Source organism: Phoxinus phoxinus (genome assembly GCF_949152265.1).
Source record: "Phoxinus phoxinus genome assembly, chromosome: 9".
In the NCBI taxonomy this organism is placed as follows: domain Eukaryota; kingdom Metazoa; phylum Chordata; class Actinopteri; order Cypriniformes; family Leuciscidae; genus Phoxinus; species Phoxinus phoxinus.
In genome coordinates, this window is record NC_136884.1 from 29,340,091 (window position 1) to 29,367,708 (window position 27,618).

The following is a 27,618-nucleotide window of genomic DNA, read 5'->3' on the forward strand; positions in this document are numbered from 1 at the left end:
GGGATTTATATCATACTACAATCATATAAATGTGTTCTCTGTAATGTCACATGTTACAATGTTTGGCTGCATGGTTACAATTACTGGCAGGTTACTGTATCACAATCCAGGAAGCTACTTCTTCAAATGCTATAGAGAGCACTTCTACTGGGTCAATTTCAGATCATGGAATCATACTGCTCTCTACATTGTTTGTCCTTTGGACATCACCTTTTGATTATCTGGTAAGTTACTACGACAGCATCACTTGAACAATTTTTTTTTTTTTTTCATAATGATTTTGATTTGGCCATATGCATTACCTTTTATTGATAAGTTATCATTTTTTGGCCTGATTGTCCCTGTTAAATTTGATCTTAAGGCTTGTTAAGAATCCCTGCGTCCCAGTTTACCTACTTATACCATGCCCTAAAAGTATGCGCTCTTTTTGTGAAGAAAAAGTACATACTTTTGAGTGTGTGAGAGAAGACTAGGCAAGCTTTTGGGACATACTATCCAGTCATAAAACTGTCTTTAACGGACACCATAAACTGGCCTGTCAATCATCTTTTCACAGTTAATATCCTCCACAATTTAATTTAATTTGCTACTAGCCTGAGAGAAAACATTAATGAGCCTTGCATGTAAAGACATTTACACTTATGCATTTGGCAGATGCTTTTATCCAAAGCGACTTACATTGCATTCAAGATACACATTTTACATTTTGTCAGTTCTTGCGTTCCCTTGGAATTGAACCCATGACCTTGGCATTGCTAGTGCCAACGCTCTACTGTTTGAGCTTCACATTGTTAGTTAAGATGAAATATAACATGGATAACATTAAATAAACATTTTTATCAGTTGAAATTTTTATTATTAGTGACTCAAACCCCCTCTCCATCGTTCTTGCATGTTTGAAACCTTGCTATGTGTCCATCCACCTATTTCTGTGCATTTTGCATGAAAACATGCACATAAACTAAGATGGAAACACATTTACCAAATAAAATCCAGTACATGACCGACTATAACTCATCATGCCCAAATGTATAGTCAGTACAGTTGTGTTCAGTCTGTGATTACAGTCTACATTAATGCAGGGAACTACACTAACCTTTTCCACTGGTGGCACTTGTGCTACTAACTTTTTCAGTTACTGGCGCAAAACATGATTTGGTCGCACAAATTATTTATAGTAAGCCGCTCTGGATAATAATGAACAATAACGAAACTGTATTGCATACAGATGTGCTTTTTTATTTTACTTTCCATCTTTTAAACCACATGCCGCCTTGTTTTCTTTAACATTGGTTGGGATAGATTTACTGCAATAGAAAATACAGTACACAATAATGTGCTAAATTAATTTCTTTTGGATTTCAACATGCTATGGTTGCCACAGATGGGCAGACTCCTGAACTCTTAAAATAAATATAATCCATAAAATAATATAATAATAGATTTTCAGCAGCTATTGACTATTCAGTATTAAAGATAAAAAAAAATGCATGTCTACTTCACAATTAAGTGAAATATAATAAGCCACAAATAAGGCTATATTATCAGCTACATTGAACTTAATTATCAATTCAGATTCCTCACTTGCTTGGTTAGCTTGACGCCGAAATGCAGTGCGGAGTGCTGCTGCGTCACGGCATATGTACATGTCTATACATTTCGCGTGCTTCATACTGTCATTGAGAAGCTTCAATTTACATGGACACTTATAATCGGATTGACGGCTCAATCGGACTAAAAAAATCTTCATGTAAACGCCTTAATCGATCGGGTTGAGGTCGATCCGAATGCAATTTCGATCGGATTGAAAGGGGTGGTTTATTCCTTTTGTAATGCGATCGAGAGAAGACGTCAACACTTGATCGGATTGAAAACCGAAACTGAAAGGACTGCGCATGTAGGCTACATTGACGTATGACGCGCGGAACGAGCTGTTCTTCCTGTTGAATAAAGTGTCATATAAATGAGTGTCCCGTCATTCTAAAATTCTTATTTCACTCAGCGCCTGTGAAGTGAAGCAGGACAACGTCCCACTAATTGTTTTGGATTCTCATCCACAGACGGCATTTTTACTGCGTGATAAATATAAGCAAAACGGTTCAATGCTCATTGTCTCCAAATCATGACCAGAGACGGATTAATATTACGTCTGCTTTTTAAAACAAATAAAGAACCAATAGAGGAGAATGGTTATGCGGGAAACGTGTGACATACAAACGCGCACATCAACCCGATTACTTTATAAGTCGCGGGGCTGAAGCCAACTTTGTGTTGAATGCTCAGAGCACTTTATAAAACGTATTCTTAAAATACACATTTCTGTTTTAATAAATGCTCATAGTAAATCATAGCATATTGCCTAAAACATAAGGTAGGAACAAAAATAGTCAGTGATACATTTGCGACCCATTAAAAATTAGGGTCGCAATGGCATTTCAAAAGGTCGCAGTGTAGTTCCCTGCATTAATGTCTGTGTTTCATTTCAGGAAAAGCACTGTGACCCTGTAAATGTTGCCCAGACTTCAGGGGATTCGCCCTTTGTCCAGTCTCCAGTCGCTCTGGCCTCTGCCCAGTCTCCAGCAGTGATGCGCGGGTCAATGTATAAACAACCCGCACCCGACCGACGTTTTCAACTAACCCACCCGCAACTCGGACCGCAAAAAAAAATAAAGAAAATATTGTACCCGACCCGCTTCCTGACCCGGGTTTTTTTTAAAGTAGCTAGTAAATGCTCATTTTAGTCATTGGGCCATAGACGGAGGAACTAGGGGTGCGCATTTTTCTGAATGCTGTATGATATCGCCTAGTTTTTGTAATAAAGGATTGATTTAGGCTATTCATTTATTTCGTTTCATTTTCTTAACAATTAAGATGCTGCATGTGTTTATCCAGTCTAATCGACGTGTGCGTCTCTCCCCCGACTTTCCCAACAAAAACCCCGCCCGTTCTCAGCAAATAGCTACATAAAACTGACATTACTGAGCTATATGCGTTTAAAAGTAGCCTATTAAAATGGCACAATGGCATTGCTCAGTTCAACGTGTTGGGAAATCGGGCATTTTGTCAAAAGTTAATAACGCGCTCAACATTCAAAAAGTAAATAAGGATTTCCCAGTCATCTCTGACTGAGCTCGTGCGTCATCCTCGCGCAGTTATTCAGCCAATAAAGTGTAGACCTATGAATTTCATAGAACATTGTGTCTAGTACTATATAAATTACAAAGGTTTAATTGGCATCTTTATTTCAAACGACCCGACCGACCGCGACCCGAATATCATTAAAAATATTTTTGGATGACTCGTAACTAGAGGTCGACCGATAGTGGATTTTACCGATAACGATAGCTAGGTGGGGCCATACTTGCCGATAACCGATTAATGAACCGATAGTTTTTAAAATTGATACTGGATAAAAACAAACATAACACTCCAAGTAAAACAGTGCTGAACTTTATTATAAAAATAAAAAAACTGTATTGAACCATGAAAACATGCTAAATGAAATAAATATATAAATGTGAATAAATATTTAAGTCAATAAAAGACATTCATTCAAACTGAAACAAAAAGTAATATTCTAAATAACAAATAAAACCAGTTACATTCAAAATGTAACTATTTAACTGTTCTTTTCAAGCCAACTTAATTAATAAAAAAGTAACAAAATTTGTATTAAAGTGAAGATGAAAAAAAAAAAAAAAGAATCAGAAAAGCATTCGATTTCGGTTATGTTTCTGTCGGCTGTATGAACATATCAGTTTGCTTACGTCTCTAGCTTTAAATATGCAACTTATCTGCATATTAAGTGCATAAAAGTGACCAGCTGGATATGAACTAATGCAAATAGAGTTAACAATTGTGACATTAAACATTCGGGTCGGACTTACGTTTATGTTTGTCAGTGTTTTAACCGCTTGAGGTACTACTAATGTTAGCGTCCTCTCAGCCTCGAAGGCAAACAAACATAGCCTACTGTTGTGCTGTTCTTTCTCTACTAATGCAGCATTTAGTCAACAAATGAATCACTTTATAATGATATGACAAAATGTACTGTATACATACATTTGAGGTGTCGGTGCTTTAAACGCGCATCTGATGTCAGCGCTCTCCGCGCAGCATGTGCTCTCAGTGCAGCATGTGCTCTCAGTGCAGCACGCAGAATCACGTGTCGAAATAAACAACACGAGGCACGAGTTATTACACCTCTAGAGGCCGCTCTTGTACTGCATCATGCCAGCAGACCCTTCTCAGCTCTTACACTGTGTAATGAATGACAGCGCGCGCTTCTCAGCCGCTCCAGCAACGGACGCAACCAGGAAAAACTATCGGTATATATTTTTGCCGATAACGATAGTTCCACCAGTCAACAATCGGTGCCGATTAATCGGCAAAACCGATGAATCGGTCGACCTCTACTCGTAACCGCGGGTGACCGCAGGCACCCGCTCACTTTGGATCAACCCGCGCATCACTGGTCTCCAGTGGCTCTATCACCAGCCCAGTCTCCAGTCGCTCTGGCCTCTGCCCAGTCTCCAGTCGCTCTGGCCTCTGCCCAGTCTCCAGTCGCTCTGGCCTCTGCCCAGTCTCCAGTCGCTCTGGCCTCTGCCCAGTCTCCAGTCGCTCTGGCCTCTGCCCAGTCTCCAGTCGCTCTGGCCTCTGCCCAGTCGCTCTGGCCTCTGCCCAGTCTCCAGTCGCTCTGGCCTCTGCCCAGTCTCCAGTCGCTCTGGCCTCTGCCCAGTCTCCAGTCGCTCTGGCCACTGCCCAGTCTCCAGTCGCTCTGGCCTCTGCCCAGTCTCCAGTCGCTCTGGCCTCTGCCCAGTCTCCAGTCGCTCTGGCCTCTGCCCAGTCTCCAGTCGCTCTGGCCTCTGCCCAGTCTCCAGTCGCTCTGGCCTCTGCCCAGTCTCCAGTCGCTCTGGCCTCTGCCCAGTCTCCAGTCGCTCTGGCCTCTTTGTTCACAGCCCAGACTCCATTCATTAATTTTAATTTTGAAGACCAACCTACAGAGCCAATTGTCATTGATATTGATGAAGAGACACCACTTAGTTTTCCATCTCCCCAGCAATCAGACATTGTAGATCTATCCCTAATAGATCAAGGGAGGTCCGTGACCCTAGATGAGTATGTTCCTATATATGCTTATTTACTTAGTTAAATGCTTTTTATGCATTCGCAAACTCTTCCATTTAAAAATGATGGGATGAGGTTGCTTTGTGACTGGAAGTCCCTGCATGTGTGAGCGGGGCTTTATGCAACCAGCAATATTCTAAAATATACCAAAATGTTCAGCATTTGACTAAAAACAATCCAATCTTTGTCTCTTGCAGGGTTGACCTACAGACCATTCTAAAAAAACTGCAAAGCAAAATCGATGGAAGCATCTGCCCAACAGCAAACCAAATAAATGTGTTCAGAGAAAACATACTACAGTGCAGCCTGCAAGCTGTCAAGCGGCGACGATTCAACCCACAAGCTAAATTAGATGTGTTTGTTGATGCTGAGGAAAATGGGGAAGGGGCAATAGATGAAGGCGGCCCTACTAGAGAATACTTGCGGTTGTTGATGCAGGCCATCCATCAATCAAATGTCTTTCAGGGCCATGAGAAAGACCGGAGTTTGGCTCTAGACACACAAGGTCAGTACTTCTGTTAAAACAGAAAGCTTTTGTGTCCGGTTATGTTTTAATGCTATTCGGTTTTCTCTCCCACCACTACTGGTCAGATGATGCTTTTGGATTCCACCTTAACAGTCGAATAGTCTTTTTGATCTTTTGTTTATTTTTTGAGGGTTCATAAACTGACAAATCAAATTTCCTAAGTTTCACATTGTATTATTAAAACATTCTGTTTGTTTCAGAAATATCTAACTTGGTAGTCCAGTAAAGGGTTTTATTGAATCCAGACTCGTAAAATGTTCGTTATAATGACAGTGCTACATTGTAGTCTCATGCTATTTACACCTTGTTTGCGCTATTAGTTATGATAAAATGATTTTGTGAGAACGCAGAAATCATGTTGCAAAGATGAGATCACTGCATTCACTTGATTAATGCTCAGTGCTCTTTCCTGCAACCTTTCAGGTGATGAGGGTAGATCTAAATATAATCCTATAATCTACACCTCACACTTTGTTGTTCTATACAGCTGTTATAATAAAAATTTGTAAAAGTATTCAAAAGTTACACGTGTGTATAACTGTTTCATATGCAAAGATGTTTTTGTGGAAGCTGCCACAAAATAAAAAAGGTAACTGACTTTTTATCTAACAATTCTGACTTTTTGCTCCCAATTGTGCAAAAAAAAAAATTTCTCTCAGAATTATGGGATATAAACTTGCAATTGTGATTAAAAAGCTTACAGTCATGACTTTAAAGTCAACTCTATGAGATATAAACTTTATTAGTACACAATTTTGAGTATATAACTTGCAGTTGTTAGTTCATATTATGCCATTCTAAGAAAAAAGAATTTGGACAAAGAATAGACCTACAAAGAGTAAAAAAGATGAATCTGTTTAAAAAATGTGTCTGTTTTCCTCAGTTACATTAGAAATGTAAGACCGTAGAATGTAAGGATGACAGTCCTGTTTTCACCTGCATTTAAAATTGTCCAATTATGATCAGATCTCCTGAATTCTAATAAGGAGTGACTGAGGGGTAAAATATTAACTTGAATATTAAAACAGTATTTAGACTGGTTCTGTAGGAATTTCTGACATCAATATTTCTTCTGTTTTACTTTAGCTTTGGAGAATGGGTTGTATGCATCAGTGGGGAAGATGATTGCTATGTGTGTCGTCCATGGAGGAGTTGGCCCACATTTCTTCTCTGAAAGACTTTTTCAGCAGATCTGTGGCATGCCAACATCCTCTGCCTCAGTGGATGAGGTTGGAGATCATACATTGAGGGAGCAACTAATCAAGGTACAGAGATGTTTGAGAATTTTTTTTTATATATAAATGCAGTGCAATATTTTAGCTCCTCTATGTCCAGCCTCTATCAAATGTGGTGTTTTCTACAAAGCCCCTCCTTCCATCTGCTCTGATTGGTCAGCTGACCCAGTGCATTGTGATTGACCAAACACCCACAAGTGTGTGTCAGAAATGTAATGTAAATACAGAAATGTAAAAGTAACCATAATTGTGAGCTACAGCTTTCAAAGTACATATAAAAACACTTAATGGGTACATGTTGCTCAGCTCTGCTTGAGCTGGCATCAGTGTCATACAGAACACAGGGCATCTAGAGCTGCTTTTCCACCATCAGGGTGAACGCTTCTCTTTGCTTAACAGTTTAATTATTTTTTCGCAACTGTTTTAGATACAGGAAGCAACAACTGTTCAGGAGGCAAATTGTGCCATTGCAGAAGCAGCAGACAGCTTAAGTATCATTGGTGCCTTGAGATATATATCACACTTGACAGAAAGGAACTCTCTTGTCCAGTCAGCTGCAGAGTTCTTTGTGAATGGGAGACTGCGGGCTGCCTTGGACCAGTAAGTGATTTAAAGGGTTAGTCTGCCCAAATATTGAAATTGTTAATTATTCACCCTCATGGGTTTCCACACCCCAGGACTTTAGTTAACTTCCAGAACACAAATAAAGATACTACCACGCTAACATATCCTAAGAGTTGTAATGATAGAACACCCTTTGTGTTAAACATACAGTATATGAAGGTCTTACAGGTTGACCTGAGTAACTAATGACGGAATCGTGTTTTTTTTTTTTTTTGGGTGAAGTAAATTAAGCCTTTTACTTTTTGACAACTATCATCAGCTTGAAACTTCAATTGACTGCTTTGTTTGTTATGCAGGTTTTCAGAAGGGTTGCAAACTCTTGGTTTGCTGGAAGAGATGCAGAAATATCCTGCACTTTTTAATGACATGTTTGTCAATGAGCAGAGGCCCCTTCAAGCAAAGGACCTCTGCAGTCTTTTTTATGTGAACTTTTCCCCACAAGGCAGCAACAGAAGGGCAAAGGAAAACCAGACCATATGCTACTGGAGGGACAGGTTGATTGATGTTGAAGGTATGATATGTTTTTATGTAATGTTAAAGGTATGCCATGTAAAAAAAAAAATTCAACGTTTAATTTCTACAGTATGAGTGAATACTTAAATCCATTTTCCAAATTGTATTTGTGCCTTGTCCTGAATCATTACAATTACAGTAAATATTTATATTCAGACTGTTTCATTATGAGCAGGACACATTTAAAGGAGCAGTTAAATTAATAGCTAGAATGCTTACGCTACTTTATGTAGCTTTTAATTCTCTTGTAATGTGTCATTTGTATTTGTTTTATGCTATTGGTCCTCTATAAACAGTGATTAATAAAAACAGTGACTTAGATTTAAAGAAAACAAGTGTTTGAAGTGAGAAATTATCAGATTTTTGGTAAATCTAACCATTATGCAGAACAAATACTTAGGTTTTTTTTTTTTGTAATCAGACAATAGAAACCCTGCAGCTAGATGTAGTCATAATTAGACAGGCTGGCTCTGTTTAGATAAAATATCGCTGTCAAAGAACTGCATGTACCACACATTTTAGGTTAGTCTTTTGAGGTTTGTGATTTTTCTGTACATATACTTTGCAGAGGGAGAGACTGATGGAGTCACTCTTGAAATGATAATGGAGTTTGCCACTGGAGCCTCCACAGTGCCACCTTTGGGTTTCCCCCACCGCCCAGAAATAGAGTTCCTCCATCAAGACAGGAAAATCTTTCCAGAGGCCAATACTTGCCTCATTATACTACGACTGCCGATACACACAGAATATGAAATGTTCAAGACCTACATGACAGAGGGAATCATGCAGAGTCCATATTTTGGTGTTGCCTGAAATGGTTAAAGTCAACTTTTCCTCTTAAGGAATAGTTCAGCAATAAAATAAAAATGTTGTCAATGATTTGACTTACAGAAGTCCCCTTTTTACACCAAGTAATTTTAGGTACAGTTACGACTGAGTACAGCTTTTATAAATTTCAATTTTAAGAAGCACTTTGAAGTCCAATATGTTTGAGATGTGCATCCATTGCAAAATAAAATGCATTGTTCTGCATTATGCATGTTTGTGTTTATTGTGGAAAAACAGTTACATTGCTCATTAACTGTTTGTTCAGGTTCTCTCACTTGCACACCAGCTTTTCATTGAAAATAATTTTTTCTTTTCAATGTTAGCATCTATTAATTCTTCAACAGAGCATTCTTGTAGTTAAAACTTTTACACATTAAATTATTACAAAAGACATTTTTTGTCAACACTCTAATCTGCAACACTAGTTTACCAAAACATTAGCAATTTCTGCACAACAAACCTGAAACTTAATCTTCAAATCTGTAAGATGGTCAATAGCATGGGAAACCGTTTCCATTTGCGGAGGAGTAAGGTTAATTTGAGGCTGTTCAACAGTTACAGCTGGGATTTATTACTCAATGCCATGTTGAAACTTTGTGAAGGTTGTTGCTGGGATCAAGCAGTTCAGAATCTTCGAGACTGTAGAATATGCTGTTGCTGTAGAATGAATCCCTCCACAAACGTTCTATCCTTTGGTTGGACGGATTCCCCAGTAATGCAAGTAATGGATTGATGTTAAAGGGATAGTTCACCCAAAAATGAAAATTCTGTCATTTACTCACCCTCAAGTTGTTCCAAAACTGTATGAGTTTCTTTGTTCTGCTGAACACAAAGGAAGATAGTTGGAAGAATGTTTGTAACCAAACAGATCTCGGTCCCCATTGATTTCCATAGTATATTTTTCCCTATTATGGAAGTCAATGGGTACCGAGATCTGTTGATTACAAACATCCTTCCAAATATCTTCCTTTGTGTTCAGCAGAACAAAGAAACTCATACAGGTTTGGAACAACTTGAGGGTGAGTAAAAAATGACAGAATTTTCATTTTTGGGTGAACTATCCCTTTAAGGAATTTTTGGCAGTTAAACCTTGATCTAAAATTATCATTCAAGCCATTAAACATTCAATCTTTTTTCATACATTACCAGTTTATTCATCTTTTCAATCCCATTCAAAATAGTTAGATCCTTCTCCACTTTTCCAAGGATTCATTAAATTTATTTTTCATACATTTTCAAGTCTTGTCTATTGATTCATATTCCATTTAAACCTTAAGATGTTTCACATATTTCATACATTAAGAGTTCAACATTTAACCTGTTAGCCTTCAGCGCCACTTTTGAAAAATCCCCAGAAATTGCATACCCAACCTAAAAAAGATTCAATTCATTGACCCTTCGTCCTAAAAGCTCAAGTATGGTCTCATTTGAAAGCTGACACCTGGCACTTTATTGGAAATGTAGAATGAATTATTGTCATAATGAAAAAAAAATTATGAATAGCTTCAAAGTTGTGTAAGTTATTAGAAATTTATTTTTATGAAACATCTTCATGAAAATTAAATTGAAGTTGGCCCGTCAGCACTCTAGAAATGCACTCCAGCTAAAGACACATGTCTGACCATGTTATATTTAAAATTTGAAGGTGATAAGTCTAAAACTCTGTATTTTGTTAAATGTTTTTCAAGATCATCTCAAATGACTTTATTTTGAATTGACTCTAAAATGCAAACTTGTGTTTATTGTCATCTATTAGCATCTATTCAGTCTATTGTCTCTATTGTTTTGTGGTGCAAACGAGCCCCATTCAGTGTCACTCTCTCCTGCTCACATTTACACCTTTCCAGCCGGCTTATGGCCATAAATATTATTTTCCTTTGTCTCCATTATAATCGCTAACGACTGGCTAATCACGGTGTTTCACCCCCTAATTTCGTTCATAATCTTCACTTCACATTTGAAACTGTATCAAATGCCTTTCTCAAATAAAGAAATATTTCAGTAAGCATTCCGATTTAGAAAAAAAATCATAAAAAATAACAGCTAGATGGCAGGTGCAACTAGAGAGCTAGCTAGCATGTTAGCTTAGCACACCATCAATACACGACAATTTATGAGATTAAAACCCTGTTTTATGCTCCAAACTTACTTTATAGCGCAAGTCGAGTGTTTTAAATAATCTTCTATGAGCTTATTTGGCTTCAGAAAAGAAAATCAGACAGAAAATAAATGAGTTTATGGTATTCTGCATGTTTGTAAAGTCTATATCGATTAGCATTGCATTATACATAATCTATTATTATAAAAATACCTGACATGGCTCGAAGAACACAGGTAAATCAAATATCATTGCAATCATGTTTATTGTCTTCAAAACATCTTTATCTGCATGTTATAGCGATCTCTGAAAGCTAACGTTAGCTGTGTTTATGTCAGTGACGTCCTGGAAGGTCACAGGTTATTGTTCTTCTTCGTGAGCTCCCATATTTGGAAAAAACTGTGCATAGAGCGCCCTCATTCTGCTGTATAGATTGAAAACACAGTACATCAGAGTATCCAGCGCTCTTTATGTATACATCGACGCATTTGGATATAAATTCAATAAATATTATTCCTGTCTATAGAAATATGATGTAAACCTATGATAATATATCAATATTTCTCCAAATCTGCACATTTTTGAGCCAAAAGCCCTGAGGAACGTTGTTTTGTCACGCGTTCTCAAGACAACAGCACCGGAGTTTTTTTCTGAATGGAGTAGCTGACGCTCATAATTCATATTAAAGGTATCGACTCATTTTTTCATTACATAAATCCTGACACAAATTAAGACATAACTGTCACTATAAGTTTCTCAGAATACAATAGTGGTCAAATACTGAAACGTGAGACTTATATATTTTTAATGATGTATAGTTTGTCAAGGTAATAACATTAAATCTGATAGTAACTTTGAACTATTTAAAAAAAAAACGCTTCAGAGCGTCCTCGCTCTGGTGAAGGCTAACAGGTTAAATCTCATTCATACTAATTAGATGCTTTTCTGCTTTTTTCTACAAATTATAACACAATGGGAGTAGAAAGGAACAATACAAATATTGTCAGCCAACAATACTACAAAAAAAAAGACAAAACATAACACAGCACCAACAGTGTTGTTAGCTACTGCCAATGTTTGGACTGGCACCCACAAATCTAGCACACCTGGCATTAGCTCCATCAGCTGCAGCTGCAGCTGCACCGACCATACCGCCCAATTTTGAACAGAAAATATAACTTAAAGCTGTTTAAACTAAAAATGTCTTACAGTCCTGGATAATATATGCAGCCAATAAACTTTTGTCTCTGGGTTTGGAATTGGACTATACCTGAGTTTGCAAAATACTGATGATTGCAGTATAGCAAGCCTGATTTTTTATCTTTAGATCAGAAAGGTGTTGGATTGCACTGTGTACAGATGTCTGTTGTTGCTGAGTGAGGATGAGTTGAGGTGGCTCTACATTAACAGCTGGGAACTCTTCCTCATCAAGTGTAGGCAGTGTTTGAATTCCATACTGCGCTAGGATGGCATTAATGTTTTGGTCGCTGTAGGGATTTTCCCCAAACACATTGTTGACAGCTGTGCTGTCTGTTGCAATGTTTTTGAGCATGCCCTCTGTCCAGAGTTGAGTTGGTGTGCGATTATTTTCTGTTCGCAACGGATGGAGGTTCCAGGCCTGTCTAAACTGCTCCAGTCTTTTTTGAATCTCAGGAAGATAAACAATATGCAGTGAAAGTCTGTGGACATCATCATCTGGGTTTAGAACCTCTGAATCCTCTAAGGAGTAGAACATAAGGTAAAACTGCTGCAACACATGCAAAAATACATCACGCCAAAGGCGTTCAATTCTCTGATTGTGAACTGATTGTCCGGTTATGAAACCTCTGTGTTCAAGTCCTTGAACTAGATGCATGAATAAAGCCACAAGGACATTTTCACCACCATGGTCAGATCTGACTCTTGATGGTAAGGCATAGAGGCATGTTGCTTTCAAAAACTGAGAAAGCACTGTTGTGGCACGATTGTCTGTGCTGCAGTTGAGGTAAGTAATCAGACGGGAGTATCCATCAATTGCACCATGAATCACAAAGCCCCATCTAGAAAGGTTGAAAAACAAATATTACTTGAAAATGATGATTGACAGTGGTCTGCAAACAATACAGCTGTAAACTCTTTTTTTTTTATTTGCTGAAGTTCTTTTCAAAATATTAAAAAGTATGACAAGTCTGGTAATAATAACCTTATGAGACGCATGTTCCCATCAATGTGCCACAAACTATTGGGGTAAGGTACATGATAAACACGTCTTGCAACTGTCTGGCTCCATCTCCTTGCAGCAGCAGTAGGATTGACCCGTGTCAACATCTCACGGACCCTGGACCGTGTAACAAGCACACCCTGTGCGCGCAACAGGGCTCTTATCATCTGCAACAGATTTGTGAAATTATCTAAATTGACATGATATTCACAAAACAATGGCACACAAATGTGAATTAAATACAGCCTAAAGATAAAGACCTCCAATTACCTCATTTCCAGAATTAGAATATTGGCTCTGAAGTTGCCTCACATGTTGTTCTAGTTCACCATCATCTATTGCAGACAGCATACTTCTAACAGGTATACCCGACAACTTTGATTTCTTGTACAGAAATGATGAGTAGCATCCCAGTATTTCAGCAGTTTTTGAAATTGTATGGCCTTGCTTCAGCAGAAATTCAATGTGTTCTCTGGTAACATCAATGGCTGGTCGGCCTCTTCTCCCTACAAAAAGAACAGGGTTTAATGTAAGATTTTTGCCCATTTTTTGGAAATTACAGCTATATGACTAGATGGCTATAGAGCTCCACTATGCCATATGCTATTTGTGTGTGTGTGTGTGTGTGTGTGTGTGTGTGTGTGTGTGTGTGTGTGTGTGTGTGTGTGCAAGCATGATCATTTTGGATTGTGGATGTTTTTTGCATTGTAGGAAGTGTGCCACTTTATTTCTGTCTATGTATTCTGATTCTATGTGCGTTGGTTCTGATTTTGATGATGAATTTTGTCTATTTTGAGTCAAATGATAAATAAATATTTATTTATTTATAGATATTTAAAATATATCATAAATCCTCCAAAAACTGCACAAATGTTGAGTAAAAACATTAATAAACAGAGTAAAATTATATTTGTAAAAAAAAACAAAAAACTATTGTTCTATTACAAAATTAAATGTTATTGTCTGGGGTCCAATAGACCCCAAAGACCACGAGTGTCACTATTTTTGTTTCATACCATGTGGAAAAAGAGAGAGAAATTTTTTTTTGTCATTTTTTGTTGTTGTTGCTTCTTACAGCTCCCGCGGTGAACCTTTCTACTGTCTATGCAGCCACGTATAGGGGTCTCCAACCTTTTTTCATCTGAGAGCTACTTTTTTAAAAGTAAAGTGGCCGAGAGCAACTCATGTAATACAATACTTAAATATCTTAAATAATGCCTTATAACTCTCATATTATTAACTATCAAAACTGTTTTAGACCTAAAAGGGTTTTTGTAGGCCTAAATTGTCACGAACACACACAAGACGAGAAGATCCAAAGATGCAGTGTTTATTTAAGGGTAATCCGTACTCACAATCAGTCCAGGCAAGGGTCGAAATCAAAAGGCAATCCAACGAATACAAGACATACATGAGCAACAGGAACGGAAGTGTGGGGACAAAATACAAGGACAAACAGCTGAAGGAAATGAACAATCAGTGACAGACAGGATTATGGGAAATGTACTGAAAATGCCTAGACACCGTGAAAACTGAGACCTCTAGTGTTAACCCAGGGAACCACCAGACACTGTGACATAACCTCCCCTCCCCTGTCAGAAAGAAAAGGCTTCATCTCTGTTAACGGCTGCAGACATGGAACTGCCTGTGCAACTTTTTGCAAGTAGGGCCAATATCTACACATGATGTCTGTGCAGAAGAATCTGCAGTTTGTTTTTGAGGCCACTTCTTTTTGCAAAAACATTGGATAAGCAAATATTTCACCCCTCTGCATGTTCAGTCCTTTAAGCAAGATGCTGTGTCTGCAAACTGCCACCTCCAACCCTTCCTCATCCAATTTATTGCTGGACTTCTTTGAGGTCTGGGCAGCAGCCCATGTGGATTTTCCACATGTGCCTCTCCCTTGTACCAGTAAGACAGTAATAATACTACTACTAATAAACAACATTGTCAGTAAAGATTAATATTTCAGTTAAACAACAAAAATACTAATAAAATTATGGAAGCATACTGGGTTGGTCTTTTGCTGAATTAAATCAACAAATGTTGCCACATCTTCATCCTTGGCAATGAAAACTCCATCGTAGAAAGGCGGCTCCTCTACTCTATATTAATTACAGTGGAACAAATTGGATTATAAGGCCACTATACACTTAACAAACATATATCAAAATATGCCTTTGATATATTGGTTAAGCTATTACTCTCTGGCTTTGTTAAACCGGTATAGTTTACGGTTTCCATCTGCAGATACTGCAACTGCATCTGGGACACATGCAGGGCACAATAAATGATCTATTCCACTGAGCTTCTCTTTCTCATGACGACAATATGTCCATTCCAAAAATGCTTCTTGGAATGTTTTGCCACAAATAGTATTGATCTAGCAATGGAAAAAAAGAAAACATTTAATTAATTGGGGGTAAGGAAAAGTTCATTAATAAAATTAAATGTTTTTTGTGTTTTTTTACCCGTCCAAATGTTCCTGACCTATGCTCTAACATGTTCACAAATGCTTGTCTTGAGAGGCCTGGTGCAGTGACTTAGAACTGCTCAAAAGACGTGAATAGGTCAACCTGCTATATAGTTTGAAATGTAACCACTTTTGATAAGGTCCTGCAGCTCAGGTGTCCATGTTTTGTGGCATGTAATGCAGCTCCAAACAGGCAAAGAGAGGTCATAGCGAACTAACCCTAACCGCCTAAGCAACACACGCCTGCCGCCTTCACTACGTCGTCAAAAAAATTTATATGAGCGATATCCAACGTCTTACTCTGTCCTGTTTAGATTCTCTGCCCGAGCCCGATATTTCCCGCCGCTATACTCGGGCCGGACCCGTGATCTAGAGACGTGCGGTGTGGGACTAGATTTGATGGCCGAGCGCGAGTGCGGGCGGTAGCTTAATGCACTCACTATGTGTGTGTGTATTCATCTGTTGCAGAAAAGCATCAAGAACAACTAAAACAAAATAGAAACGATTTACAGGCCAAGAGTTTCTATTTGTAACATGTTTGCAGCGTTGAGCGATGTAGCCAATCATGTTGATTTCTTGAACGCAATATACAGTTATACAGTTTCGTTATACAGTCAGCTTCATTGATTTGGTTTTTAACCCTATGGTCCACTAAGGAACATTACAAGTCACACTAAAATATTAACATTTTTAACCATAAAAATTTTTTTGTATACAATCTTATTTTTCTTTTTTTCTTAAGTTTGGGTTTTAACCTTATGGTCCAATTAGGAACCTACAACTCACAGTAAAACATTAACATTTTTAACTACACATTTTTTCGTATACAATCTTTTTTCTTCTTCTTTTTTTTCCCTTAAGTTTGGGGTTTCTACCTTATGGTCCACTTAGGAACCTACAAGAAGTCAAAGTAAAACATTCTAGATTAACAATCTAAATGGACCAAAAAGAGATAATAGAAAGAAAATAGGATATAGGAGAGAAAATGGTAACTAGTCTGGCCCTAATTCAGGTTAATTGTATTTTTTTCAGACACCCCTCCACATACAGACAGGCTGTGCTGGCTCACAGAAAGAGTGGCTCATCGTCATTTTGGAAAAGGCTCTCTATGGCAGGTTCAGCAACTGAGGGAGCTGACTTGAATGAGTAAGCAGCTGATGTGCCAAAAAGCTGCAAAACATTATCTGGGAGCTGGTGCTCATAATAAGCCTCACAAGACAGCTTCTGTCCATATCGGATGTACAGGATGGAGTTAAGGGTCTGTAAGGACATCCGATTTCTGAGCTTGCTTTTTACCACACTCATCTGGCTGAAAACTCTCTCAACTTCAGCATTTGAGTGTGGTAAGGACAACACAGACACAGCAGCCATGGCAAGTTCTTGAAACGGGTTGATATCAGCTGCATCTCTGAACTTCCTAATCTCAATCCAGAAACTCAGTGTGTTTTTTGTCTCATTCCATTTACTAAGGTGGATGGCACGCCATTGCTGGACAATCTTGTCTATGTCTGCAGGGGAGTAGCCGAGGAGCTTGGCTATCTTTTCTATTTCTCCAGGGCTCATATTGTGCTTTAAAGTTTCCTCCACATTAAAAACTGACATGTACTGCAATGCTTTGATGTTGTCCGGCAGTCTCACCCTCAACTCATTAGTAAGAGAGATGGTGAAGGCTACACACCACTTTCGGACATTGATTTCATCCTCCGGCACAAGATGGAGCTCAGCTGCCTTTGATTCAAAAAGGTAACCAAGGTATGGTTTGGGACTGATGTATCCATCTATTGGCCCTTTAAGAACATACATTTTTGCCAGTGGATTCAGCACCCTGCTGCTCACAGACTTTATCAGGCCAACCAAGCTGTCAAGTAGCTTAAGAGGATCTACTTGTTCACCCTCAAAAGCCTTGATGGCCAACTGTACCTCACCCAGCACTGACTTCAAAAACGTCAGATACAAAATGTTTTGAGGGTCGCTATACGTGGAATACAACACCTCAGCCATGTAGCAGTGTTTGGCCTTAAACTGTTTTTCCCCACAGTTAATGGTCTCATATATGGCCTTGTAGGCCTCCCTGCGCTTTGGAGACACTGAAAACCAGTTGTAAGTCTCTCGTACCAGGTATTCCACGCTACGGGGGATGGTGTCATTGGAAGCATGAGTTACAGCAAGCCGCAGAGAGTGGCATACACAGCGAATAAGAACAAGATCTTTAAGGCCATACTCTTCCTTCAGGACTTTATGGACCCCATTGTTAATCCCTGTCATGACAGAGGCATTGTCAGTCCCTATCCCCAGGAGTTTCTCTTTTTTTAGACCACACTTCCACTACTAGATCTGGCATCTCCTCCCTCCAATTCAACAAGCCCCAGAAATGTTGAGACAACTGTCTGCTTGGTGTCACTGAAGTACCTTATCACAACCCCCAGGTGTTTAGAAACACTTATATCCGTGGACTCGTCGAGGAGGAGGCTGAAACGCTGGTCACCCACATGTGCAACCAACTTTTTGAGAAAGTATGGTGCTAGAACACCATTAATCATCTCTGTGCACTTTGTCCTGTGCATTTTGAAATGGGTAGCTGCAGTGCAGTCTGAAAAAAGCAGCTCTTGATGCTTCTCCAATATGATCACATGCCAGCATTGAACAGTGTTCAGAGATAGCTAATGCCATGGTGGCCTCAGCCTTTTTAGCAGAGTAAATTTTTTGAATCATAAATGGAAGTTTTTTTTGGGTGGAACTATCATAAGGCTTTGCCTTTTGAGTGTGTTTTTGAGTTGCTTTGTGTTTTTTTACATCGCTAAGTTTGGCATAGAAATCAGCCTTACAATACAAACAGTATGCCCATGTATTGTCTCCAATAAATGGCTTTAACCAACCTTTGAATTCAGGGTTTGATTCCCACTTCTTTCTGTATTTTTGTGTGTACAGTTTCGACATGATGAGCTAGCTAGCTAGTTTATCTTATGTCACAGAAAGGCACAAACACGACGAGATGAGTAAGTGGACGAGACGAGTGACTGAGGCTGTGTGAGTCAAAATAAATGCAGCGATTTATTTTTGTTAAGTGTATTGTCTCCAATAAACTGTAACGGTCACCAGCTGGAGTGCCCTTGAGAGCCACCTGAGGGCACTCCACATCAAGACTATTATCATACACTCACAGACTACATCTCCCATCATTCTCTGCCCGGACTCATCATCACTTGTCACTGATCACATTCACCTGTACCTCATTCACTGATTGCATTTCACCTGTGTCTCATCCTGTTAGTCTGTCTATTTATACCTTGTTCATTCATTCACTCACCGCGAAGTCTTGTTTTAGTGTCTCACTGCATTTCTGAGCATTCTCCCGGTTTTCTTGTCTTTTGGTTTTTGGATATCTTGCCCTGTTCCCTGGTTTACTCTCTTGCCTCTGGTCCCTGGATTACTCTCTTGCCTCTGGTCCCTGCCTGTTTTGTTTGTTTGTTTGTATGGACTGCCTTCCTGTGTTTGACCCTGCCTGTTCTTTGGATTTCCCCTTAAATAAAGCTGCGTTTGGATTCTCCACCTTCGTGTCTCGGAGCAGTTCATGACAGAAGACTTCGCCAACAAGTCAAGTCAAGTCATCTTTATTTATATAGCGCTTTTTACAATACAGATTGTATCAAAGCAGCTTCACAGTGATAACATGAAAATAATACAAAAAAACAATTTCATCATCATCCACCTTTAAGGCAGATCTATAATATTGTTGAATATTAAATGTCCCCAACTAAGCAAGCCAGAAGGTAAGGCAACAGCGGCAAGGAACCAAAACTCCATCAGGTGACAGAATGGAGAAAAAAACCTTGGGAGAACCCAGGCTCAGTCGGGGGCCAGTTCTCCTCTGGCCAATGAGTGAACAGTGTATGAAGTTCAGAATGAATCAGAGTATTTGTCCAGTTCCGGTTGGTTGAAGTCGGAGTGGAGAGGAGGAGAGACTGGTTGACACTTCAGGTCAGCGGCGTCGTCGTCGTGTCCTGGCGCTGGTCCTTCATCAGATCTGGATACGGCCTGGTTCCGGTGGACAGCAGTAAACCTCGGGATAGACAGAGAGACTAATATTAGCGTAGACGCCATCCTTATTATGATGTACCAAGTACATCAGGATTTACGGGAAGTGTTCCCGGTCCCGGCTGTTCTAAACTATGCAGCCTAATTATATAAGTCTATAATGTGTTATGTGTATGCTAGGCCGAAGAGATGTGTTTTTAGTCTAGATTTGAACTGACAGAGTGTGTCTGCTTCCCGGACAATGGTAGGAAGACTGTTCCAAAGTTTTGGTGCTAAGTTGGAAAAGGATCTACCGCCAGCAGTCGATTTTGATATTCTAGGTATTATTAACTGGCCGGAATTTTGAGATCGCAGTAGACGTGAAGGACTATAATAAGTTAAGAGCTCGCTCAAGTACTGCGGAGCTAAACCATTTAGTGCTTTGTAAGTGATCAGCAATATTTTAAAATTTATACGATGTTTAATAGGCAGCCAATGCAGTGTTGACAGAACGGGGCTAATATGGTCATACTTCCTGGTTCTAGTAAGAACTCGAGCTGCTGCGTTTTGAACTAGCTGTAGTTTGTTTATTAAGCGTGCAGGGCAGCCACCCAGTAGAGCATTACAATAATCTAGCCTTGAGGTCATAAACGCATGAACTAATTGTTCTGCATTATTCATTGAGAGCATATGACGTAATTTAGATATATTTTTAAGATGGAAGAAAGCGGTTTTACAGATACTAGACACATGACTTTCAAATGAAAGATTGGTATCAAAGAGCACACCCAGGTTCCTAACCGACGACGAAGACTTAACAGAGCAGCCATCAAGTGTTAGACAGTACTCTAGGTTATTACGTGTGGAAGTTTTTTGTCCAATAATTAGAATCTCTGTTTTTTCTGAATTTAGTAGTAGGAAATTACTAGTCATCCAATTTTTTATATCAGCTATGCATTCCGTTAATTTTGTGAATTGGTAGGTTTCGTTAGGTTTTGAAGAAATATACAGCTGAGTATCGTCGGCATAACAGTGAAAGCTAATTCCATGTTTCCTAATGATATCTCCTAATGGTAGCATATACAGAGTGAACAGCAGCGGTCCTAGTACTGAGCCTTGTGGTACGCCATACTGAACTTGTGATTGATAAGACATCTCTTCATTTACTGCTACAAACTGATAACGGTCAGATAAGTATGATTTAAACCATGCTAGTGCAATTCCACTAATGCCAACATAATGTTCGAGTCTATTTAAAAGGATGTTGTGGTCAATGGTGTCAAATGCAGCACTAAGATCCAGTAATACTAATAGAGAGATACAACCACGATCGGATGATAAGAGCAAATCATTTGTGACTCTAACGAGAGCTGTCTCGGTACTATGGTACGGTCTAAATCTGGACTGAAAATCCTCGCAGATATCATTTCTTTCAAGAAAGGAACAGAGTTGTGAGGATACTGCTTTTTCTAATATCTTTGACAGAAATGGCAGATTAGAGATCGGCCTGTAATTGACTAGTTTTGTAGGATCAAGCCAACACAGATCCAGCAGCTGAGAAGAACCCACCCAAAGATGAATCTAGCAGCACAGATTTTGTGTCTCCGTCAAGGAGATCGACCCCTAGAGAACTATGTAGTGGACTTTTTGGAGCTTGCCCCTCTGACTTGCATGGATGAGGTATGTCTAATGATATTTTTTCGTGGAGGACTATCAGAGCCACTTAGCTACCTTATGCCAGGGCATGACCCTAATGGGACTCTTGAACAGTATATTGACTTGGCCCTTTCCTTGAGCGGTTCGTCATTTACTGTGGGCTTTGCGGAGGAAGAACCCCGCAAAGTCACGAGAAACTCTAAGCTTGAGGATCCTCACATCATGCCACCCATCAGGCCCATCACCGGCTCAGTCTCCAGCGTGATGGACCCACCGCTCATGTCAGCACGGAGGGCCAAGAAGATTGGCCAAACGAGGTCTCGTCCTGCCAAAACCACCGTTCCAGAGACGGTTCACGTCCAGCCTGCCCAGCCAGAGACGGTTCACGTCCAGCCTGCCCAGCCAGAGACGGTTCACGTCCAGCCTGCCCAGCCAGAGACGGTTCGTGTCGTGCCTGCCCAGCCTGAGACGATTTGCGTCGTGCCTGCCCAGCCTGAGACGATTCATGCCTGTCCAGACGAGCCTGCACTCCCTTCACCTCTGGACCGGTACTGCTCAGAGCCCTCTTCGCCGCTGGTCCCGTCCAGCCCAGAGCCGCCTTCGCCGCTGGTCCCGTCCAGCCCAGAGCCGCCTTCGCCGCTGGTCCCGTCCAGCCCAGAGCCGCCTTCGCCGCTGGTCCCGTCCAGCCCAGAGCCGCCTTCGCCGCTGGTCCCGTCCAGCCCAGAGCCACCTTCGCCGCTGGTCCTGTCCAGCCCTGCCGAGCCTGCGCTCCACGTCAGCCCTGCCGAGCCTGCGCTCCACGTCAGCCCTGCCGAGCCTGCGCTCCACGTCGGCCCTGCCGAGCCTGCGCTCCACGTCAGCCCTGCCGAGCCTGCGCTCCACGTCAGCCCTGCCGAGCCAGAGCTTCACGTCGGCCCTGCCGAGCCAGAGCCTCACGTCAGTCCTGCCGAGCCAGAGCCAGAGCTTCACGTCAGTCCTGCCGAGCCAGAGCCAGAGCTTCACGTCAGTCCTGCCGAGCCAGAGCTTCACGTCAGTCCTGCCAAACCAGAGCCAGAGCTTCACGTCACGTCTGCCCAGCCAGAGGCCGATCCAGAGTCTCGCCCCGCCGAGACTGAATCTGTGCTTGAGCCTGAACCTGAATCTGTTCCTCTTCCTCTTTCTGAGCCTGTGTCTTCGGGCAAGATGGACGACTCCACGCCTGTGTCTTCGGACAAGATGGCCGACTCCACACCTGTGTCTTCGGACAAGATGGCCGACTCCACGCCTGTGTCTTCAAACAAGATGGCCACCGCATCCCCGGAGCCTGTTCCTGAGCCGGTGTCTGTCGCTGTTCCTGAGCCGGTGTCTGTCGCTGTTCCTGAGCCGGTGTCTGTCGCTGTTCCTGAGCCGGTGTCTGTCGCTGTTCCTGAGCCGGTGTCTGTCGCTGTTCCTGAGCCGGTGTCTGTTCCTGTTCCGTGGTCTCCCGAGGGGTCGTCTACGCCCCGGCCGCCCGAAGGGTCGTCTCCGCCCCGGCAGCCCGAAGGGTCGTCTCCGCCCCGGCAGCCCGAAGGGTCGTCTCCGCCCCGGCCGCCCGAGGGATCGTCTCCGCCCTGGCCGCCCGAGGGGTCGTCTCCGCCCTGGCCGCCCGAGGGGTCGTCTCCGCCCTGGCCGCCCGAGGGGTCGTCTCCGCCCTGGCCGCCCGAGGGGTCGTCTCCGCCCTGGCCGCCCGAGGGGTCGTCTCCGCCGTGGCCGCCCGAGGGGTCGTCTCCGCCCTGGCCGCCCGAGGGGTCGTCTCCGCCCTGGCCGCCCGAGGGGTCGTCTCCGCCCTGGCCGCCCGAGGGGTCGTCTCCGCCCTGGCCGCCCGAGGGGTCGTCTCCGCCCTGGCCACCCAATGGACTGTCGGTTTCGCCCTGGCCGCCGGCTAAGTCGTCACCCCTTGTTCCTGTTCCCCTCCATGGACCTGGCCCTGGCCCCCGTCCCGCCCCCTGATCCTCCACCATTTCACCTTCCGCCTCGACTCTTGTTTTGTCTGTTATGTCTTGGAGCGTCTGGTAGCCGCTCCGTAGGAGGAGGGTTATGTCACAATGTCTGGTTTGTGTTTCCCTGGGTTAAACACTAGAGGTCCTCAGTTTTCACGGTGTCTAAGCATTCTCACTACGTTTCCCATGATCCTGTCTGTCACTGAGTGTTCATGGTGTTCAGCTGTTTCTTGTCACCTCGTTTAGCACTTGTGTATATATACCCTGTCAGTTTCAGTGTTTGTCACGGAGTCCTTGTAATTATCACGCCACTTCTGAGTTCTGTTTCTGCGTCGGTTATTGCCCGTTGTTTTGTTTATGTTTATGTTTGACTGCTACCCTGGTTATAACCTCTGCCTGGACTGGATTGTGAGTAACGGATTTCCCTCATTAAAAGACACTTTACTGCATTTGGATCTTCTCCTATGTTTCCGGGTGTGGATCGTGACACTCATCTCTTCCGTGAGCACTTGCCATAAAAAAACAACAACAAAAAAAACATTTTCCTTTAATCCTCCCTTGTCTGGCTTATGCTACTCTGAGCAATGCCTGAACTTTGTATTTTGAGCACTTCTTGCGTTATTTTTGCCTCTTCACGATGACTCGCTTGCTGTAGTCCTCAGTTGCAAGTCGCTTTGGATAAAAGCGTCTGCTAAATGACTAAATGTAAATTATATATTTATATATAAAGTGTATTCTTTAACTTTCACTTATATTTTTTAAAAGGAAAAAAAAATCTGTACATTTATTTTTATGCAACTTTAAATGTGTAAATAAAAGAGAATTCATTGCTCTGGACATTGTTTATTTTTGTAATGACAGGCATAATTTCTACATGAAACAAATTCTTCTAAACAATCAACATAAACATTTAAATTTACAGTACATAAAATAAGAAAGAATGATGTAGACTTGTATTCAGCTGAGCAGGGAGACCCTGGTGTGCTGCAGGACCGGGATGGGCTCCACTATAGAGACCCTGGTAAGGCATCCTGCTGGTGGGACATCATCTGGTGTTTGAGTGCATATTTCCACAATCCACTCAGTTGTCTACCAACTGGTTTGCAGGGCTGACTCATGGAATAAATATTGATATACTTTATTACGCTAAAGTACTTTTAATAACCACTAATACCGCATTGGGGAAAAACTACTAGTCATATATTTCAAAGCTTAGTTAAGCAAAATTACCTTGCATACTCTAATGTACTTAAGGCATCAAGAGTAAAAGTAAAGGTATTCTGCAGGGAAAAAAACCTTGTCAGGGTTTTTATGATGGTTCTGCATTTATATTACTGCATGTTGCATTTTACTTCTGAATATTTTCAAGGTTGATACATTTAAACTATATACTTTTGTGTAATTTAATGTAAAACAATGCATCATATTGTAAAATAACATAATTTTGTAGTGTTGCTGTCCTGTGTGGGAAAAAAGTACTTCACATTTGTATGTGCACGAAGTATGTAGTTCATTACATTCCACCACTGGTTATTTTGAAAATTAAAGTAACAAAATGTAGGCCTATTGTCACAATATTAACAAATTGTTGCTAAGAACAGCTGCGTCCCATTTCAAAAGGCGCATCTGAAGCACTCGGACCGGTGTAGCCTACGGAGGATTGTTCTTGTCGCCTAGCAACAGTGACAGCTGACGATGACGAGCGGGAGTAACATTCGCACTGGACTTTTTTATATCCAACTTGGTTTTATATTCAAATAGGGTTGAAAACCTGTGTAAATATATTTACCATGGTTCATTTATGAGCATAATAAAAAGAATAAACTAGCCTACAAAATCGCATCAAGGTAAGATATAAATGAACCATTGAACCTTCGGCTAAACCGAAAGTTAAAAAAAACCCTGAAACATCCTCAACATCGTCACTGAGTGTTCATGGTGTTCAGCTGTTTCTTGTCACCTCGTTTAGCACTTGTGTATATATACCCTGTCAGTTTCAGTGTTTGTCACGGAGTCCTTGTAATTATCACGCCACTTCTGAGTTCTGTTTCTGCGTCGGTTATTGCCCGTTGTTTTGTTTATGTTTATGTTTGACTGCTACCCTGGTTATAACCTCTGCCTGGACTGGATTGTGAGTAACGGATTTCCCTCATTAAAAGACACTTTACTGCATTTGGATCTTCTCCTATGTTTCCGGGTGTGGATCGTGACACTCATCTCTTCCGTGAGCACTTGCCATAAAAAAACAACAACAAAAAAAACATTTTCCTTTAATCCTCCCTTGTCTGGCTTATGCTACTCTGAGCAATGCCTGAACTTTGTATTTTGAGCACTTCTTGCGTTATTTTTGCCTCTTCACGATGACTCGCTTGCTGTAGTCCTCAGTTGCAAGTCGCTTTGGATAAAAGCGTCTGCTAAATGACTAAATGTAAATTATATATTTATATATAAAGTGTATTCTTTAACTTTCACTTATATTTTTTAAAAGGAAAAAAAAATCTGTACATTTATTTTTATGCAACTTTAAATGTGTAAATAAAAGAGAATTCATTGCTCTGGACATTGTTTATTTTTGTAATGACAGGCATAATTTCTGACCAACTGGTTTGCAGGGCTGACTCATGGAATAAATATTGATATACTTTATTACGCTAAAGTACTTTTAATAACCACTAATACCGCATTGGGGAAAAACTACTAGTCATATATTTCAAAGCTTAGTTAAGCAAAATTACCTTGCATACTCTAATGTACTTAAGGCATCAAGAGTAAAAGTAAAGGTATTCTGCAGGGAAAAAAACCTTGTCAGGGTTTTTATGATGGTTCTGCATTTATATTACTGCATGTTGCATTTTACTTCTGAATATTTTCAAGGTTGATACATTTAAACTATATACTTTTGTGTAATTTAATGTAAAACAATGCATCATATTGTAAAATAACATAATTTTGTAGTGTTGCTGTCCTGTGTGGGAAAAAAGTACTTCACATTTGTATGTGCACGAAGTATGTAGTTCATTACATTCCACCACTGGTTATTTTGAAAATTAAAGTAACAAAATGTAGGCCTATTGTCACAATATTAACAAATTGTTGCTAAGAACAGCTGCGTCCCATTTCAAAAGGCGCATCTGAAGCACTCGGACCGGTGTAGCCTACGGAGGATTGTTCTTGTCGCCTAGCAACAGTGACAGCTGACGATGACGAGCGGGAGTAACATTCGCACTGGACTTTTTTATATCCAACTTGGTTTTATATTCAAATAGGGTTGAAAACCTGTGTAAATATATTTACCATGGTTCATTTATGAGCATAATAAAAAGAATAAACTAGCCTACAAAATCGCATCAAGGTAAGATATAAATGAACCGTTGAACCTTCGGCTAAACCGAAAGTTAAAAAAAACCCTGAAACATCCTCACCATGTCCTCCAGTAAAATATAAAACATAAAAATGACAATAGCCAATTCTGGCTCCATAGCCGTTTACTCAATTATATCAAATGAATTATCAGGATGGCTGTACTCTCGAACCGTTGCTTGGCGCCTGGAGCAGTAATCGGGAACACCTGGTAGCGCAATTAGGAAATCCCACAAAGGCTACATGGTACGTCCTTCGAAGGACGCATAGGCTGCATCATTTGAAATCTGTGGCCTTCGAATGATGCAGCCTTCACATTGGGACACAGCTTATTAGGCCGTGTGTCCACCAAAGCGTTTTTTTTTGCCAGCTGAAAACGCCAGGCGCTCTGCTGAAAACGCCGAACTATGTGTGCTTGAGAGCGTTTTGGCAGAGCAGTTTTTTTTCAGATGAGACGCTTTGTTGCTATGAAACAGAATATCCGTTGGTCGGTGTGGTATTAGTCCCGCCCCTCCTACACTGTGATTGGTCGGTTGGGTAAAAAGTGACAGTGATGAGCGCTGCGTTTTACCCAAAGTTGAACATTCTTCAACTCTCGGTGACCTGTAAAAAAACACTGAACGCTCAGCGTGAAAAAGACGGCAGCCGCGTGAAAAAACGCTTTGGCGGACACACAGCCATAGTTCAGAGCGGTCGCCTCCGTAACGGAGAACTGTCACGTCCGTAACATTGTTTTTTCCTCAATGCGAACACGAAAAATAAAATAAACTGAATATTTTATGTTCTGTAGAGAGCCAACCCTTCTTCATCCGGTGGGTAGTATTACTTTTGATTTGCGCAGTGTAATTCAAAGAATTACTAAAAAACGTTACTTTTTTTTTTGTCACGCATGAATGCGTGTCTATTTCACTCATATTAAATATAAAAAGCATGTGTAGACTGATATTTTTCTAATGTCTGGACTCCTTTAATGGAGTAACGTAGACTAACCATGTTCCGTACAGAT

General features: G+C 40.9%; 2 protein-coding genes across 2 annotated transcripts; one reads left to right on the forward strand and one right to left on the reverse strand.

The window, feature by feature from the left end:
• Window positions 1–70: 70 nt before the first annotated feature.
• LOC307004007 (G2/M phase-specific E3 ubiquitin-protein ligase-like) lies at window positions 71–9,100 on the forward strand (the record flags this gene model as incomplete). The annotated part of the gene is made up of 8 exons (XM_079622948.1): window positions 71–151; window positions 2,487–2,599; window positions 4,483–5,118; window positions 5,325–5,632; window positions 6,740–6,918; window positions 7,316–7,488; window positions 7,809–8,023; window positions 8,594–9,100. The coding sequence occupies 8 exons, from the start codon at window positions 71–73 to the stop codon at window positions 8,836–8,838; spliced, it is 1,950 nt and encodes a 649-aa protein (XP_079479074.1). The 3' UTR covers window positions 8,839–9,100.
• A 3,002-nt stretch (window positions 9,101–12,102) lies between these two features.
• LOC307004096 (uncharacterized protein) lies at window positions 12,103–13,633 on the reverse strand. The gene is made up of 3 exons (XM_079623043.1): window positions 13,422–13,633; window positions 13,134–13,318; window positions 12,103–12,990 (listed from the first exon to the last, which is right to left on the reverse strand). The coding sequence occupies exons 1-3, from the start codon at window positions 13,500–13,502 to the stop codon at window positions 12,216–12,218; spliced, it is 1,041 nt and encodes a 346-aa protein (XP_079479169.1). The 5' UTR covers window positions 13,503–13,633; the 3' UTR covers window positions 12,103–12,215.
• Window positions 13,634–27,618: the final 13,985 nt, after the last annotated feature.